Here is a 19,882-nt window from a genome sequence, read left to right on the forward strand (position 1 = left end):
AAAATATTGAATTTACAGTGATATATAAAGTGTCTGTCTCAAATAGGGGGGGGGGCTTGGTTGCAACGTTAGGGAGAAAAAAAGCTGTCTGTCAGTGCCTCTCAGTGCTCGGGCCCTAACTAATGAACATAGCTATTTTTGAGAAACCAGTGAAATACCTACAATTGTTTCCAAATTCCAAATATTCACAATGGAAATGCTATGACCACTGAATTCATTCTTTAATCATATTTTTGTTCTAGAGTGACATTCAAGCATATGAAATGTCAGAACACAGAAAACTTTAACCAATGTTAACCAAGCTAAAAGTCTGACAGCCAATATATTATTTAAACAGATATACAACTGGAAAAGCAGTATAAATAATATCTGGATGACATGAATCAGGAATTTCTCTTAGAAGTCTTTCATTAAAAACAATTGATAGTTAAAATGATTGCAAACAATCAACTCATGAATCAATAGACTAATTGTTGCAGCTCTACTCTGCAGGACTCTCCGCTGAAATACCAGAAGCAAACGACTCAACATCCCAAACAGTCATTGTATCGATAAAACATTTATTTTTGTAATAATTTGTCCTTTTTTCTTTTTGCATAAGTGCAAAAAATGCACCCAAAACAGCCACCTGAGGGAAGTCTACATCTTTAAATAAAAAAACAAGCAAAGTGTACATTTATCGTACAAAATTCTCTTTTTAAAAAATTGCACAGTTTGTGTATAATATATATATATAATTATAATCTCCATTTTAAACAAACTTTAAAGGCTCAGAAAGTAAACAAAATTCACCAAATGAAAAATAAAAACATTTTTTCCCTAGAATTTAAAGCTGAGGAAACTTGAGACCCTGTTTTCATTTGTGTCCACCATAAATATACATATTTATATGCAAGTCTCTTTACATATAGTCTCTGTGCTAGTGTTTGAACAGACAATCAAAATTATTGCAAAGTAGTTTAGTTCTACTATAAAACATGGGGAAGGAAATGGGGGAAAAAGCTTCTTTCTGCTGAATCTTCCTTAACTTAGGCAAAACAAACCTGGGTTTCAATACACCCCCTTTAAACGTTACTGGAATACCTGCTTTCGTAAAGGTTCCTGTTTTTCCACATACTGTGTGCATTCATCCAATAGAAGGATCCAGGATTCCAGTTTTGCTTTTAGCGAAAACAAACATTTCCCTGACTTCTTCTTTTTTTGTTCTTTTTGTTTTTCATCTTTACACAGTGCCCATCGCCATAGGCGGCCGTCAGCGTCGATACGGGTGGAAGCCCTGTACGTTGTGGTTCTGCCCTCTGCCAAACGCATTGATGGCAGTCTGGGCGTTGGCAGGCTGCGCTGTCGGTGCCCCGTACGAGGCCGTGGGCTGGCTGGGGTCTGCGAAGCTGTGGGCGAAGGCTGTCAGGTCCTGGCCGTACCCTGAGGTGGAAAAAACAAAAGGGAGAGAGGAGCAGGGAGAAGAGGGTTTTAATGTCAGTGTCACCAGACGTCGTTACAGAAAACACTTTGTCCTTTAAAAGAACTGATAAAGTGACCAGTGTAAATAAGTTTGATGATGAGGCTAAATCCACCTTTTACCCTCAAGCGTTATATTTACTGGTACATGTCTGATGTTTGTAAGTGAAGCATTTTCATTCTTGATGATTATTGTTCTGTGGCGACTGAAAACACTGGGATGTGACATTACATCATAAAGTATGGTATAGTATCGGTATTTGATTTAAATTTGTAATTAAGTTGAGGAAAATGATGTGGAGAACACGCACAGCGTTCTTCGGTTTTAACACTAGATGGCGCAAATGGACAAGGGCCATCCAGGGAAAGAAACTAAACTGCCTGTAAAAGCTGCAGCAGCAACTTTAAATACCAAAGGGACATCATGGTTAAAATATGGCTGATTTGTTAACTACCAGATTACTCAGATGGATTAAAAAACACAGTTGCAGCCAAATGTTTTCAGCATCTTGCTGATAATTGGTTATTTTCCTGCCCTGGTAACATTCTCTTAGAACAAGACTCTTGTGATTTGTAAATGTCACCAATAAATACTGGAGTACAGAGAGTTATAAATAACTGGAGTGGAAAGAGAAGAGGCAGAAAAAGTGAAAGAAAAGACAATTTGAAAAAGCATTGGTTTTGAGGTGCTCAAACAGGGAGCAGTCCCGACAGGAGCATCAGACACAAGAATCTGAGGGAGATTGAAAATTGACTGGCATCGTTTCCGTCTTTATATCTTCTTTCCTTTCTCACCCCTTGAGCTACGATGTGGAGACAGTACACAGGGTAAAAACAACGGGTGAATGGACTGCACTGAGGCACAGAGACAACTGAACCATGAACAGATTTTCTGACAATTAGATCATCCTTTCATAATCGGCAAAGCAATGCGGACAGTGAGGAAACAAAAAAAGGAGGACATGGTCTGTCTTGGTATAGTAAAACCACAGCCCCTAGGGGAGATGGCATGCTCAAGCTCAAAATGCCAAATTTCCCTGGCTGCGTTTTACTATATAAGAGTACACATAGTAATTTGTATGTACATGCAAAATGTACATACAAATTACACAAAAAAAATTAAACACAGAGCAAAATAAAAGAGGCAGGGCCGGGGTGCAGCTCTATAAACTCTACAGGACTGAAAAAGTGCTTCTTTGGAGAAGACGAGCTGGCACCTACCTGCACTATATCCTCCCTGCTCATCCTGACCATAACTGTGCGAAGGACGCGTTGGTCCGTAGGCAGAGGGGTCCTGAGGGTAGTTACCCAAGCCTATCAATGAGATGAGGAGACCAGGTTGACTGAACCCAGATACTGTTGGCCGACTACTTTACATAGTTCCCCCCCCCCTTGCTGAGCTTTAAGAGCTTTACACTCAGTTACTGGTTTCTGCACTACAGCACTGCTCGGCTTCATCTGGAAGTCAAAACAGAATGGAGTGTGAGTTTGTGAGCTATCTGCTAGCACGCCTGACTTTGAATGAAATCATGCTAGCCTCGTCTCAGGAAATCTTGTTAAATACGCATGATATGCTGGTAGATGCCAAAAACATGAGAAATGTTTTCACACAAAAAAAATATTATGAGAGGAGGGCAAATAAAAGCAAGGACTAGCGCAACCACTCCAGCAGTTTTGCATGTCGCACTGAATATAATATGTCACAGACATTTTCCAAAGCAGACCATCAATTTCTAGATTAATTTCCCATCTTCCAAGCCACCATTTGTTTCAATTCATTTCATCCAGCTGTTAAAATCGACGTGAATTGCCTTGAAACTTGTTTTGTAGTAGGCAGCATGTGAGGTATCTTTCTGTCCCATATCATGAATGTTGTGTGAATCTTAGTAAGGCTGGACCATATGGCCAAAGATTATATAAAAATTAAATTTGAGGGACATAAACTGTGTGTTAATGAGATGAGATGATGAGAAACTGTGTGTTATATCTCCTCGCTGTGCTATATTGGCATTTATTATTTATATTATATATATATATATTTAAACTTAGCAATAAAGTTCTCCACTGATGATATTTAAAGATTTAAAAGATTTAAAATGAAACAACAAACATGACGTTTTGCAGTCATCTCTCCATTTTCACAAAAGAGGTTTGACAAGAAAAGTCAACGATACACTGAGATGAACAACCAATCAAGTTTCAAGTTTCAAGTTGTACTGTTATAAAAGTGAAGTCAGGCGGTTGGGAATTATTTAGAAAATAATTTGTCATGAATAAATTTACATGCAAAACCACAGGTTAGATCCTTATTCTAATGACAACCAATTTATTTAGATTGTTTAACTCCACAGAAGCCAAACTTAATTTTAACCTTAACAAACTTACTTTATTTTCCTAGCCTCATGTGAAAGCCAAATCAGAGGTAAAAACATGTGGCTTCTGAATTAAAATCTGAGTCTTATCTGTAATTATGTTGTCTAAAGGGCAAATGTTCGATGAAGACGAAGCTTATTCCTTTTCCCTGGATGCTGGTTAGTTGTCACATTATTTGAGTCTTTCGTTTGGTTTAGAGCTGAAAGTCTCCAGGTCTCAGAGTCTTTATTCTACACAATCAGAAAAAGGTGCCCCTCCATTTGTTTTCTAATAGAAATGAATAAAGCACATCATCATCTAAATTCAGTGAAGGGGCTTGATGAAACGTCTAATTTTCAAGTCCCTGCATGCTGAGTGAAATTTGGCAGAGTTAATCAGCTCAGGGGAGATTCAGAGGGAACAATAATCACAGCCTAACCCAGCCCAAAGGTAATATTTGACCAGACTAACAGTCCAGTTCAGACACCACAAAGACTGAAAGCAAATCTTACAGACACATTGGTCAAAATGACTTGACCAGGACTTTAATATCTTTACATATCTGCAGGGCACAGGGCGGAATTCCCAATTTGCACACAAGCATGCAAAGCTCTAAACTGATGGATAAGTTGAAAATCTTTGATAAGGTAACTTGGCAGGTTGGACATGCCTTTTTCCAGAAATAACACAGGCCTAATATTGTCATGCTGGTGCTCTTTTATGGCAATTGGGCCAAGTCCAGGAAAAGGAAACCAGCAAAATCACAGACAGGGAAGAAGAGAAACAGGAGGTGGAGGCGAGAGAAATGAAAAGAGGTTTGATTCAGGTAAAATAAACGAAATCAGTCAGGAGACGGATGCACTCCCTTAAAAATCAACATAAAATAAAAATGCAAAACAAAAACAAAATTGCAAGACAGGATGATCTAATTCAAACCCAGCAAGACCTACCAATCTTTTTTACCAATCCACAGCCAGGCTGGAAAAACCTGACAGAAATGCCTGCCGAAGACTCCTGGATGTGGTGAAGCTTCAGCAGCAGCTTTACAGTAGAGGCAGAGGGGTTCATGTATGCAGGAAGCATGTAGGCATGTGTAACTGTTCAAGCTAAATGGAACCAAGAGCGAGCTCCTGCTTGTTTTACAATTCGAAATATGAACTTAAATGAGCTATAGTTGCACCCATTAAATACTGAGGGAGATGGGCAGGGCAGAGGGGTTGACTCAAGTCAAATGGGAGAGAAAGGGGCAGCAAACTGTTCTGTGCACAATGCTTTTCTTACCATACTGGCTATAAGGGAAGTCGGGCTGCCCGGTGGGAGCTTTGCTTAAGTCCTGAGTAGGGGTGGTGGCGGGGGCAAAGCCCAGAGGTGCAGCTCCTGGAGTGGTGGGCGGAGGAGGAACTTGTGGAGCATACTGGTCTGCTTGGGGTGCGCCGAAACTGTAACCTGTTCAATGGGAACAAGATTATAATCATGATTTCTTCATTCAAAGTCATTGACTTGAGCAAAAATATACTATAGTTGAATCTATGCATATTAAAAAAATCCAGTTGACCATATGATCACATGAAAACTGTAAATAGTGTCAGTATGTATCAATTAATCCACTAAATCTAATCTGATTTTAGGCTTTGCGTAAATTGTGTGTAAATTGTGCAACCACGTCTTTTGAAAAGATCAACTGCCAAATGTTATGGTCCCTACTTTGTCAACACACTTGAACAAAAGTTCTGGACTTTTTTTCACTTTTTTTTTGGTCTATGATTTACCTAAATTCAGCTTGGTCTGCTAACAGGTTGAACTGGATCAAGTTAATAATCCACAACACAGGCTTCTTTTTAAGCAGCAGTTCGTGAAACTCATCAATCTGTTCCTGTCTGATAACATGAAGGTTCCTCCCTGACCACAGCAACAGCAAAGCTGCTAAGAAAACCTGTCATGGATTCATTTAACATGCCCCCCCTTTTTCTAATAAAAATATATGACTGATTTAAGAAACTCCTCCTACTAATTCGCAGTGTTAGTAGGAGGATGTCAGATCAGCAGCAAAGTGTAATGAGCGAGTGCTACTGACCAAACTGAGGTGCTGTGCTGTAGCCCTGTTGAGCATAGGCCTGAGGTGCAGCAAAGCCACCCGCTGGGGATGTGACCAGGAATGCGTTGAAAGGTGATGGAGGCTGTGTTGGTGTCCCCCGGCCGGCAGTCAATGGAGGTACATACCCGCCTTCTCCAACAGAGAACAGAACTAGGTAATATGTATGATTTATATAAATATCTGTTTATATAAACATGATTAAACAGACAGGCAATAACAGGAAGAATTAAAAGTTCCAGGACAAATGTAGGAAAACAACACTATTTTCAATTTGTTATGGTTTTAATAAACAGCTGAATTAAAGACAAAAGGTTTAAAAAAAACTGAATTTGAAGGTTGCTATCTGAAGCTCAGGGACAGTGAGGTATCCTTACAGGGTCGACACTGCAGTGAGTCCTGCAGGTTGACCCGGAGGTGGGGATATGAAACCGAGCCTGACCAATGGCAGAGGGAGGCCGGAATACATTCAAGGCTGCCATCTGTCTCAAATAGAAAAATATCAGCAGCCTCAGCCATTATGAATCAGTGATAACACGCACTGTTAACTGTCATCAGCCCATTGGCCTCCCTCAATGCAGGCTCTCTCTGTAACACAGGCCTTTAGAGATAAGAGCTGATCACATGACACACACACACACACACACACACACACACACACACACACACACACACACACACACACACACACACACACACACACACACACACACACACACACACACACACACACACACACACACACACACACACACACACACACACACACACACACACACACACACACACACACACACTCACACACACTCACACACACTCACACACACTCACAAACACACACTCTCACACACACACACACACTCACTCTCTCTCCTGTGTGTAGAGGTACAACACCTACCTATGGGCTGGCCAGTGGTCGACACCCACACTCCTTCAAAAAGAGAGAAAGAACATTTAGACTGAGGACAACACTGATGCCTGAGATATGAGATTCAGTTCAGACATTCAAACAGAGAGAACAACCAGTGACCACCCTGCACAAGGTTAATGTTAGAGGAGAGGATTAAACACATTCAAACAGTTACCACTGGGTTTTCCTCTGAACAAAGGGTCTCACTCGCTCTGCTCCTGGACGTGTTCCCACTCACCCTGTGGCCCGTATGGCTGTTGCCAGCCCTGGGCAGGCTGTGCTGTCCAACCATTAGCTGCAGTCAAGATGCCCCTGGGTGCCCACTGGCCAGGGCCAAGCTGGCCAGGAGCTTTGCTGTCACGAGGTTCAGCCTTCTTTACTTCCACCTGGACAAAGGACAAGGAGGGCACGTTTGGCAACACCAGTGTAAGATCTAGACAGACCTCTCCTAGCACTGATATTCAATTTCAACATTTTGGGCCAGGTTGAAAGCTCTTCACTCTACGTTTATCAGAATAATGTGGGGCAGCTATGTTAATTAATATTATATTACTGTGTAGCCTGGAGAGATGTACAGCTATGTGTCTCAGGTACTAATTATCAAGCAAGAATTTCAGAGAGCCCAAAATCTTATTACAAAAAGACACTAGACGTGAATTACAGTTTTTTAAATCATGGCTTTTTATAATGTACCTGAGAAACATAGATTTCTTTTTTTTGCCCTCAAAATAATTGTCCTTTATATATGATAAAGACGTCTAATGGAAGGTCATGACTTACCTTTCTCCAGCTAATGCTTACAAAGAATATTTATTTTTATTTTTATCAGAATAAGTTTTTGGGAGGGGGAGGGGTGTAGAGAGAAATCTGTATCTCAGTTCTAACAGAATATAAAGTAAACATGCAGATAGTACAAATGAACTTTTCAATCTAAATCTGAATCTTCATACTGTGTCAAAGGTGAGAAAATAGTGACTGATACAGTTTGACACCATTATAATGTCAAATTATACTGTCAACTAAATCAAAAGTATCCTGATGTTATAATTAAGACTCCAAGTTTCTTTTAATTTATATTTATGGTGAATTGTTACTTGGATTTAAACTTAAACTTTTAATTTATAATGCTGAGAAACTGACCGCATTCATTCACTTCTTAACTTACATTTCAGTTTTATGTATGGTCCGTCTGTAAACGTTTGCTGCCTTGAGTCAATTTAAAATGAATTGCCCCAATAAGAAAACTTTCTTGACTGCAACTAGGCAAGGCTACCAGCCGTTAACCAGAGCAAAGAAACAGGCTGAGACTAAGGGGGAGCCAACCAGAAATAGACTGAGAGCTTGAGTTATTGGGGTCACCTTGCGGGAGGAAAACGAATCACAAATTCCTCCCCGCTTTAAGGTGGTGCCACCTTCCCCAGCCTCCTCTTCCCTCTCTGTCGACCTAATTACATGCACATGTTTCCAGCAGTGGCCTCGCCGCCGCCGGCAGCTACCTGAGCGCTTTCTCCCGTGGGCATCACGGCTACAAGTGATGGATACCATGACTTCTGCCCAGTCCCCAACAGCAGAACTGGGATTTGTCCCACAGTTTGATGTGCTCCAATTTCTAATTTCGTAACTCATATCTCCCAGGCTCCCACAAGTCCCAGCGTAAGGTAATGTCAAGTCAAGAACAATGGATTAAGTCAAGCCTCTATTCATGCTGGAAAACCAGGGCAAAGTCAAGGGGGGCGAGTACACACTGGAGAGTACACAGGTTGGGCTGAAGCTGCTACCAAGGAAATGGGATTGAGATCAGCACTGTTATAATCTGGGCCATTTAAATAAAAATAAATCTTTGATCAGCTTGATGGGAATCCTGATGACACATGTCTGAGGTGTGTTCGGACATATTTTCTTGATGTCAAATTCGAGGGTGATTGGTAGATGATTTTTGGGCAACATGTTTTACTTGTAATATTAGTTTGTTCTAGGAAACCACAACAGCCACGGTTTACATCTGCCTTGGGGACATTTGTTATTAGTCAGTCCCTAATTCAGACCTGACACTCTTCTTTACTCATCTTTCTATTGTCCACTCTCAAATAAAAGCACAGAAGACTCCAAATATACAACCAGCACTCTGCTTGCAAGTGCAGAAGCACCATAATAACTATCACTTTTCCCCAAAAAGGAAGAATACTTTAATAGTGTCAATGAGAAATTAAAAATAAATGGTGAAATATACACAGAGGATTTCAGTGTTTGGAGACAAATATTTAAGATACTTAACTCAGCCATTTTAAGATCAAGGACAGACGCAGGAGATGAGGATATAACTACACTGTGAAATTAATTATGCCCCAAATCAATGAGACTGTCTCTCTGCTGGTTTCTCTGTATTTATTATTAAAGCTGCTTATTAAAAAATGTAATTTGGGAAAATGGGGGTTGATATTGAATGAGCACTTAATATTACTTTAAACCGAAGTGGTGGACCAATCCTTGTAGGATGAATGAAAACACGCAGCATGGTTTTGTTTTGATTTCTGCTGAGGTTCCCAGCAGGTGTGTGGTGTTTGCCAGGAGGTTATTATGTGTGATTAAATCCGACGCCCTAGTGAAGTTATTGTCTTTTCCCAGATGGAAAGATTACCTGACACTATCTGAATTGTCTTTGCACGGAAAAAACCCTCATCCTTCTGGTGCAGCCGCTGAGTAAAAGTCAACACTGAGTGAACTGCATATATTACTGTGCCTGATCCTAAACAGCACTTTGGATACTTCTCATTCTTTTAAAAAATTTGAAATTTAATATGACCAAAACTGGGGGACACAGTATGGAGATTCTTTAACTGAGGTCACTGGGTTGAGCTTTTTCTTTAAAATTTTCAAAAAATGAAATAAATAAATAAAACAAAACATGTTGACGTGTAAGTGACCTGTCAACAGAAATATCAGAAAACAAAAGAAACAGAACAGAATTGGACCAATCCTTTAGGTGATTCTGTGAAATTCAGCCTTAACTTTTATTATCATTTTTAATTTTAATGGCAAATCAAAAGCCAGAAAACAGTTTGAATTGGAAGTTTTTAGTACAATTTAATAAACCTAAGACATCCTAAAGGAGTGGTCAGTATAAACAAAGCCTTGGGTGACAGCTCAAACTGTAACATAACAGCATTTGTCAAGGATAAGTGGCTTTAGAAACTATGAGATCAATAGAGTGAGCAAAATTAGATGAGACATGTCAGCAGCCGGATTATTCTATGATTTAAAATGCTAAATTTGTGCCGTATAATGTTACAGTCACTGATGGAAAGCCACCGGAAAATGTACTATCACAAAATACATCATGGTAAAATTCTTACTGTGTCACCCAAGCCTCCGTTTGATCTTAAGGGTAAAATAAAACTACAACTACACACTTTTTTGCCCATGATGTCGTGAAAATGCATGTTGACAGCCTGGTCCACTGATTGTTCGGCCTCGAAAGTAATAAATCCAAAACCTAGCCAACGACCAAGAGTGAATCAAGGTAGCAGGGGGGTTGTGACAACACAAGATGAAGAACAGTATTGGGCTCCAGCAGAGTGAGGATCGGTCAAGACTGAGCAATAGGCTCCTGGGGTTCGGATGATGTCGCAGACTTGCAGAACAACACAAATCCAAGACTAAGGCCTGGAAGGATTGAGGGGGAAACTTCTCTGTACTGTGCAGAGGATACAGGAGTGTGTAACTGCTCAACATGCAGAATGACAGGTGCAGTGTTTGATTCCACGTGAAGTGTCACAGAATAATGAAGTCGCTCTTACGCCCTCCAACACTGATAAATGCCAAATTGAACCAATACCACATTGTGTTACTTCATGCTGTTTCATCCAAACCCCACCTTGATCTGTCCCTTGGTATATTGCTTTGGAGCACACACTCGCAGCAGCCATTGTTAATGCATCACAAAAAATATGGAGAAACACAAACTGTAGAATGCCTAAAGCTTTCTCCAAGCTTTCCCAATTTCAGTATTTTTCATTTTGAGTCAGCCAGGATAAGCCCTAAAATGGACAATTAAAAAAGTGTTCACAACAATAACACAAAGATATAGGCCATGACTGGTTTCCCAAAGTGACAAGTTGTTGCTTTTGCGCAAGAGTTTTCATGGGGGGTACACAACGTTCATCAACCAGAAGCACAAAGTTTAGAGATTTCTTGTTGCTGCCGCACCGAATGCTCAGTAAACTACTCAAACTGTAACAGAACTTTTTGTTAGCAGGCCGCCCTCACGCCGCAGTGATCTACTTTCAACTTGATTATCTTTCCGCCGTGGCAGAATTGGGTTGTGTGCAGATCTCTACTTGGGGACTTAACCTCAATCCAACGGAACCTCCTGTGAGACAACTGAAATTTGGAGACCTCTAGTAACATGCCAAGCGTTTCCCCAGCCTCACGATCCATCGCTATTAATAACATCTGTCATTGACCCGTCCTTCAAGTAAATTTAAAACCAAGTTGACACATTAAATTTGGACATATCCTGGTTACACTGACTCGGCGACACTGAAATTGATAATTGTCTCTAATCAGATATCAGCTACAGATGAAACTCAGGGGTTATAAATAATTTGACATGAATGAAACTTGACATGGACCAGCTGTCATTCAGACGACTACTCACGGAACAGGACAAGAATTTAATAATAATATATGAAAAGATGCGACGACTTTCAAGTAATAGCTCAACCGACCTAATTCTTTGGCAAAAAGTGTGACAGGCAAATAATTATTTATCAAGTATCTTTTTACTGTTAAATCTGACACCTGATAATCTAATGGAGATTTCTCTCTTCATTTATTTATTGAATTAATTGATTCGATAATCAATTGTTCTGCCATATCCCCTAATAACTAAACATCTTAAATTCAGAGGATGCAAGTTAACATCGTCTGTGAATCAATATACACAGATTCAGAATGAATGCTTCATTGGCTCAAATAACAATTCTCTGTTATTACTGGAAACATTTAAGTTTTAGCCCAGTGAACAGTTTGATGCGACTTTGTGTACGCCCCATTGTGACCAAGTGAAAGTTCTGAGTGCTTTTACATTTGGCCTGTACCTCTGTGCTACCAGTCAATGCACAGTAACCTAAAGGAGAAAAGACAAATCTTAAAGAGACACAGTTAATCACATTCAAACCATTCACAAGGAGAAGGGGGACAGAAGAAAGAAAAATAGAAAAAGGGCTTACTTACAAAAATGCTTAACTTTCTACATACGGGAAAACACACACTACACTAGGTCGTTTAAGATAAATGTATCAAGTACGACTAAATCAGGGTAAAGAAAACTTACACCAATATTCAAAGACTAATGGTTTTAGTAAAATAAATTATTTATACTATTAAAGATTATGTAATGGTTGTTACAGATGCAATACATCATGTTAAATTCCAATGACAAACTATTCTGGGTTTCTCCCAACAGAGAATGTATGGTGTTTTAAAGGAAGAGCAGTGAAACATGTTGTGGGTCAGTGGCCTCTACATCATGGCTATGTAGGACAAATGCAGATGAGACAGCTGTGACTGTAACTCAGCAAGCAGAGTCTGACACCAACACTGCCGGTGGCACGGGTCTGATTCCCAGTGAGGCCATCCGTGCTTTAAGTGCCGGCACATGTCAGACACCCACGATACATTTAGGATTTATCTGGAAAAACCTTTCTGAGATATTAATGGACATCACCGCTACTGTCAGGAATCATGTTGAATCGATTTCTGGAGTATGAGAGGGCACTTAAAACATTTTCACTATTCCATTTGTTCTCGTGATAAGAGTTTCTAATTTGAATGACCTTCAGTGACCGTGATGAAACCGATCTCTGTGAAGGACAAATATTCCCATTCTCAATATACCGGATGCATGTTGTGAGAGCCTTCTTTTTGTTCTTCAGTTAGTGAGTCTTCTTGCGTCCAAAAACTCCTTTTGACAACTTTCAAATTAAACTTCTTCCATTTCATAGGTTTAGATGAAGATTTTCTAAGATTAAAAAATCTACATACATCTACAAAATCCAGCAAACTGTCTGTACATTAAGCGCGTATCTCAAAAAAGTATCTCCAAAAGTTCATCTTATCGGCTTCACACTTGGCTGGTGTATTCTCAATGGACCAAGGACCAAGGATCTGTAGCTGTATTGCAATCTGCTCTAGTGTGTGTGGCATCTCTTATTGTTAAAAGGTTAACTCTGGAATCTAAACTGTTAATTCAATAATCAATTAAACAACACAAAATTATTCACAATTTTAACCAAAATTCTTCAAAAATAAAATTGAGAAATGTATAAGCAAATGTGCAAAATATAGCTTCAGCATGATTAAGTGCCATAAAAAAGTAGATGTAAGAAACAGACTGGAATTGTCTCACAAGGTCAGGTGGGACACGGCAAGATACCATCTCTTAATGTTGGACTGAGTGTATGGCCATCAAGGCTGCTAAAGAATTTAATGTTCTTGACCTGCAAGTGATTTATTTGTCACTGCACGGTAATGACTTTGTACTGATTTCATTTCATTTAGCACGCTTCTAACGCATTTTGTGTTTTATTGTGTGCCTTTACCATACATCAAATTGCTGTTAAGGGTTACAGTGTTTTAATTGAATTGAACATCTGGGGCTGAAGGGGCTTTTTTTTTCCTCTTTGGGCAGGAATAGTTTGTCATGAGATTTAAGATGGTACGGTATGGGGAGGGGAGAGGGAAAAAAAACGGGATCAGCTTTTACCTCGGGGCCTCTGCTTCTCCGCATCATAGATCATTACCACCTCTGTGACCTTGAAAGGGACAAAGGGAAACAGTGGCTCCATTTAGCAAACCAGGCCGGGTGCCTTCTTATTCCAATTAAAATATTCAGCCTCAATTGGGTCAAATAAATACTCGTCCTATTACAAGCCTGTAACATTTCTATAATGTAGTATTGACCCTGTTCAATGTCACATCCATTCAAGCAGTCTTTAATGATGATGTGAACTGACTTGCATTGTGTGCTTGGCAATACTCACCACTCCAAATCTATTGAAATAGTCCCTGAGTTCAGGCTCGCCGCAGTTATGGGGGATTCCACCTACAAATATCTTCTTTGATTTATTGCTATCGGCTTTGCTGCCCTTCTGAAAGAAAACAGGGAGTGTATGCATTTCAGTGTCTGTTGAAGGATCACTCTGAGAGGGGGCCAGTTAGCCATCATCTATTCAGACAGTGCAGAAGAAATTAGGTTCTCCTCTTGCCCTGGGGTCTAATTCTTAACATGTCATGTCAATGCAAACACTGGTCTCTACAGATCAGAGAACACGGCTTCCCCCACTTACTCTCTACCACTGAGCATTGCTGTGCACGGCACTCCTGCTTTAAAGGCTAGATGCTGCTTACAACGATTTTTACCAGTAACGTCTTCTGCTTTGTTAGTAAAACATTCACTACCAACTACATGACTTAAACTCAGTGAAAGGAGTTCCGGTAGGAGGAAGCCTTATTTCTAAAAGCATCCAACATACAAAGCCTGTGGTTTCAGGCAAATATGTGACTTAAAAAAAATGTTTTAATGACATCAGCTGCGCAATAATAAAACCCTTGGCTGCCCAAAGGGATAAAATGACTATAATAGAGCTGCAGGGGCTTGATAGCATTGTTGATCGACCCACAAATTGCCCAAGTTGGTGCAGAGGTTTTTGCCTGACAAGACGTTCACTGCTGAAAAGAAATTTCTTATATCATAATAGCTTACTTTTCTTTTCATCTTCATGTGTTTTCACAGTTTTATTCAATGAGAGGTCACTTGCTAGGACAAAATATTATATCTTAACTTCAAGATCAAGAAAACTGCCGCATCCATAGGAAATAATGCAAAGATACAATTATAATTCCAATGTTTAGCATGGTGACAAAAGGCCAACCTCATGAGTCATTTTATCAACATCTGGAAAGATTGGGACGTTATTATGGGTCAATACCAGGCTATTGTATGTTCTAACAGAGACCTGCTGAGATTCTTGCAGTCTCTTGGTCACAAATAGAGGTCGATACAAGACGCAAGTACTTCAACGCTTCTGTGATTTATCAAAGCCCCAAACCAATTCCAAGGACTCTCAAGGGTATAACGCCTGCTCATTGTGATCTTTGCAATAAAACAAATCACAGCCTTTTACAAAAACACTAAACATCTGAAACTAAAATGAATGTTAAAGTCAGTGTGATTTTGTCAATGAAGCTCAAGATCTCAGAATTCAACCTCGCGAGGAGGGGTTGGTGTGACTGACGGCTCTTAGCCTTAGTCCAGCAGAAACACCTAGCCTTGCCTTCACCATAAGAAATCAGATTGTCTTACCCAGCCCTCTTTGGTTCGAGTCTTTTCAGGCTGCATCCCCCTGGGAGTGCATGGCTTCGGGTCAATCTGACAGCAGAGAGAGAGAAAAACGTTTTCTCTAAGTAAAGGTACCTTCAAATGTGTATATTTAAGTACCTAACACAGCAGGGTAAGGACATAACAATATGTGGCCAAAGTTTATGCCTTTAACTGCCTCAATGAAAATATCCTATGGGGTAAGATGTAGTTCATGAGGGAGCTGATAATGACACAATAAATCGAAAGGGGAAACTAGACTGACAACACTTTCGTTTCAGCCAATTCCAACCGTTGCTGCCAATATTGCTTATAATCTTTGAACAGGTAAATCTTGTTGGGCAAGCACACCACATCAGTCCTCATCATCTCTACTATTGGCTGCAGGCAAGTACAATCTAAACAACAAAAATTTTAATTCTCCTTGAATAACTACTGAGGATGATGACATACAGTTACTAAGCGTTTGCAGATTACTCAGCTTGATTCGACTATCTGATACATAGATTTTTTAAATACTCACATTTCTTCCATCAAGATTATGCGGCTTTGTCTCCAGCACTGTCCGTACACAATTGGGGTCTTTGAATTTGACAAAGCCGAAGCCTCGCGACTGATTTGTAGTTTTGTCCTTCATGATGACACAATCTACTACTTCCCCGTACTGTGAGAAGTAGTTTCTAAGTGTCTCTGAGAAGAGAAAGAAACGGCCACCAAAAATTAAGCACAAATTTATACAGTAATTTTGCAAATTTGTTAGTTTAAAGATTTAACTTAGCCCACTTTGACTCCTGAACACAAATAAGTCATGATTTACAGCCCTTGTTCTATCATTACAATATATTATACTACTAAAATATATTCAGCAACCTGCACCACAACTGGAACTGCAACTAAAACTATGACACACTGGGAACCGTCTTTCAGTGACCTTGATTTTGTCTTTTGACAGAATATTGTGGATTATATCAATGTTTTTATAGGGAAACAATTTCACCTCACATATTGACACTCCTACAGAGCAAATACAGCACTGACCCGCTGTCGCCTCACATGGCACCAAGCATACAACCCGTCTACAGTAATGCCTGCACACGCCCATGGAGATGAGCGTACAAGTTTGAATAAACGAGGAGTCACTTTGGAGAGGGTTATCATAATTGCCTTCCTCATTGCTAGAAGGCCCCAGGGCATCGGCGGGCAAACAGGCTCGGTGTAACACAGCGTTGTGGTTCAGATCTCAATGTTAACATGGACAAACCCTCGTGCAAAGTTACACAATGGCTAGTTGAGCATGAGCCAGTGGAAAGAGGCTTTAGACGGACAAAACCAACTCTGGACAGCTCTGAAAGAGAGATGTATACACAGATGCACTAATAACCTAGACTCCAACGATGAGTAATTATGAAATGTACTTTAATGGCTTTTTGTGATTTTGTTCAATTTAACTCTGGATATTGATAACATCAACACAGTTATTTGATAAGTTATGAACATTAATACACAACTTTTTTCATCATAAAATATTTGCTACTTTCTGTAATTATGGAGATGAAAAAGTTTAATGTTATCCCTTGCTTGGGGCGACACATTTGTCCTAACTGCACTAAAATCAGTTTGGTACGTGACCAGACGTTAGTGAATTTAAACATTGTATACCACATAGCACAATTATGTTTCTACAAAATCAACCATTTGCTTCAAATACATCAGTGTTATTGTGTCCACGCAGTCATATTAGTATTTCTTCTCTGAATTAAACACAACAATACTGAACCAGGACTTACAATAAGAATAATAGATAAAACAAATTACTATTATCGTCCACTTGACCATCGTCACCATTATATCCAGGTACAACGTCACACACACCCTTATTATTAATAACAACACAATTCACTTCAATACCGTTCACTGTTGATGTAAAGGCAGAAGCCAAAAATACTAATATCTTGTATGACTAATAGCATCCAAATACACATATACTGTGTATTTAAGCACTACCCACTATTGACCTGACAATCTGCAGGGTTTAATCAAACTCAGCCACCAAACAAGACCAGAACAACTACCCATACAATGACGTTTAAAAGATCTATCCAGATCAATTCTCGTGAATTCAAATTTCCTTGGAACATGAAGTGGGTGAGCATTCACAGGTTAAAAACAGATGCGACTTACCTTGTGTGGTGCTCCAGTCCAATCCACCCACAAAAAGTTTCCTGGGAAAAATAGATGAATGACAAATCGAGTTAGTCACTGATCATCACTTTGAGTTACTCATAAACAGCCAGACAAGCATCTCTGCCCTGTCTAACACAAAACCATAGAAAACACACTGTTTGACCAGGGGGGGTGAAAAAGACTTCAGGTCTTTGTGGAGAAGATGGCAGTTTTCAGAACCATAACAAAGCTCCAGCTGACTAAACAGTCAACTACACACACATTACACAACACGGGGCACCAGTCTGCTGCAGCATGAGGAGATCTGAGGAGAACACCCGCTTACTGTGACTCATATTCAGATCCAGTCCTCCAGCACCGGCTGAAATGGCCTCGACAATAAAAGGTCTATTGATAAACCTCCTGCCACGTAAGTTACACCGGGACAGAGCGCATCAGTGAGCCGCCTCCAAAAAGCTGCAGCAGCCCCCCCCCCTCCCCAGGCATAAGGTCCTCCACCGGCTCCAGCAGCCCGAGTGAGACCCTCTCAGAGCAGCGGAGAGGAGAGCGGCTGCCCGGCTCCCTGCATGCGCACCGGCGCTCTCCGGAGCTGGAAGTTTAATGGCAGTTTAAAAGGCGCTAGTATCGCACCAGCTACCGAGTTAACACACGTTTCGTTGAGAGAACGGCCGGGACACGTCCCCTGATGGACGCGGCGGCCGCGACAGGAGCTGGGGGTCAGAGGCTCCATCCTCCGGCGGTGCCCGCTAAATGTCCTCGCTCGGGCGAAGGGGAGAAGAGGAGACTTTCGCTTCGCTGGCAAAGCGACAGCTAGGCTAACCCAGCGGCTCCGCGCTAACCGCAAACAACAGTGAAACAAGTGACCGCACTTCCACGCCTCCACCTGTCAAGGTGAGTGACAGCGCCGGAGACAACCGCGGCTCGTTCCGCCATCGACCCAAGCAACTGAGCCACTTCAACGATTTACTTTCACTTTTTCTTTTTGCCCCTCTTTCCTCGGGCTAGCTAAGTTACTACGGCTAGCCTAGCCTGCTAGCTAGCGTTAGCTGTCAAATGACAGCTCGGACCGGAGAGCGCACTGGCTGCGAGTTACGACGCGTATCTACAGCGGGACTCGGCCGCGGCGGGAGTCTTCGGCGAGCGGATCTTACCCGACTTCATCTCCGACTAAGTTGTTGTTCATTTCTGAGGCTAATGCGGCTGAGTGCTGGAGCTGCGACCGGCTTATTGCTTCAGTGCTGCGCCTCTCAGACTGAGAGCGGAGGAAGGTCACTCCGCTTTTTGGTTCAAACTGCTCTGCGCAGTGACGACGCTGCAGGGGGCATCCGCCTTTAAAGGGACATCACACCCGCTCGCTCCGCTTCCATCCCACAGGAGCAGCTCGGGTCCTGTCACTGAACAAGTTAACCAGCGTCCGCAACTGAGGGAGACGACTTCGAACAAGAAAACCTGCAGTGAACCACCTGAACACGGCCGAGTCACTCATACTTTTATCATCCTTTAAGAGTTGTTTTAAATTAATACTGTCTTTTAATATTTGTGATTCCTGCATGTTTGCTGCCCTTGTAAAGCACTTTGGAACTTAGATTTTGAAAAGTGCTCTATAATAGTTATTATTTTATTATTAATAATATTTGATTAACAGCGAAGCAATTCGGAGCAGGTGAAGTTTAATACAACTTGATCTTTCATTTCAGAATTGAGGTTTCTTGTTAGTTTTATTTCAACACAAGGAATTTGCTGTGTGGTGTGTTAGTGCAAGCATGACTATAAAAACATCAAAATAGGAAACAACACATATGTGCAATATGAACATTAGATATTCACAATTTCAAGGATGTACGTTATGAACATTGGTGGCCACAGGAAGTTCAAGTTTCGCAGGTGAGGACATGCAGTGCAGTGATTGGGTCCCGGGCCTGAACAAACAGATCAGGGACCTCAATTTGTCCCGGTTGTCACTGACCTGGGGAGCCAGGTTGCAGTCGATCACCTTCTCGGTGGAGCGAGTGATGCGCTGCAGTCTGGCCTTGTGCCCAGCAGTATAAGCAGCGGCATTCCATACAGTGATGGACCAGATGTGATGTATTTGGCCAGACAAAGACATTTAACATGCAGCCAAGGTTACATTAACAACTGGGCCAAGCAGGCAACTGCCCAGGGGCCTGTAGAGCTCCAGGTTTAGTCCATTTGATTTGGCTCCACATATTTTGATTAATTAAAAATTTGTTAGAAATTGTTCTGCTTCAAGTTCTTTCATATATCAGCTCTCACTGTTCTTCTTGCCTCCGCTTTGGGGCTCTGGATTTATCGAGTCAAAATCTAGTTTTAAGACCTCGAGATTGGGCCCTGTGCACTGAGCGGGGCAAGGACCCTGTGTTTTTATTATTTGCAATCTTTCCACACATTTGTGACGTTCTAAACATGCTTAAAGCACTCCGGATACTTTGCACACATGTCCATCCTGGTGAAACTAACCTACTTTATATGTCTCACACAAAGTTGT

The 19,882-nt window shown here is 41.0% G+C and overlaps 1 protein-coding gene across 7 annotated transcripts; it reads right to left on the reverse strand.

Moving 5' to 3' along the window:
* Positions 1-543: 543 nt before the first annotated feature.
* Positions 544-18,666, reverse strand: dazap1 (DAZ associated protein 1). 7 transcript variants are annotated; one of them, XM_062394713.1, is made up of 13 exons: positions 18,528-18,666; positions 17,374-17,414; positions 15,716-15,882; positions 15,178-15,243; positions 13,856-13,963; positions 13,579-13,627; positions 10,223-10,305; positions 7,051-7,198; positions 6,801-6,833; positions 6,280-6,384; positions 5,885-6,055; positions 5,092-5,256; positions 544-1,422 (listed from the first exon to the last, which is right to left on the reverse strand). In XM_062394713.1, exons 1-13 carry the CDS (start codon positions 18,557-18,559, stop codon positions 1,253-1,255), a joined length of 1,338 nt encoding a protein of 445 aa, XP_062250697.1. In that variant the 5' UTR covers positions 18,560-18,666; the 3' UTR covers positions 544-1,252. The 7 variants fall into 7 exon arrangements, with proteins under 7 accessions (XP_062250697.1, XP_062250693.1, XP_062250699.1 ...); XM_062394709.1 differs by having other exon boundaries at positions 13,856-13,960; positions 18,528-18,662; XM_062394715.1 differs by lacking the exon at positions 6,280-6,384 and adding an exon at positions 2,680-2,772 and having other exon boundaries at positions 5,885-6,034; positions 18,528-18,662.
* Positions 18,667-19,882: the final 1,216 nt, after the last annotated feature.

Source organism: Platichthys flesus, chromosome 9 (assembly GCF_949316205.1).
Source record: "Platichthys flesus chromosome 9, fPlaFle2.1, whole genome shotgun sequence".
NCBI lineage: Eukaryota > Metazoa > Chordata > Actinopteri > Pleuronectiformes > Pleuronectidae > Platichthys > Platichthys flesus.

Coding starts and splice junctions, on each gene's coding strand:
- dazap1 (XM_062394713.1), bottom strand. CDS start 18,559: ATGAACAACAACTTAGTCGGAGATGAAGTCGG. Junction 10,306..13,578: donor GGAGAAGCAGAGGCCCCGAG/GTAAAAGCTGAT, acceptor GTCGTTGGCTAG/GTTTTGGATTTATTACTTTC. Junction 1,423..5,091: donor CTTCCCTTATAGCCAGTATG/GTAAGAAAAGCA, acceptor TTTCCACCTCAG/GGTACGGCCAGGACCTGACA.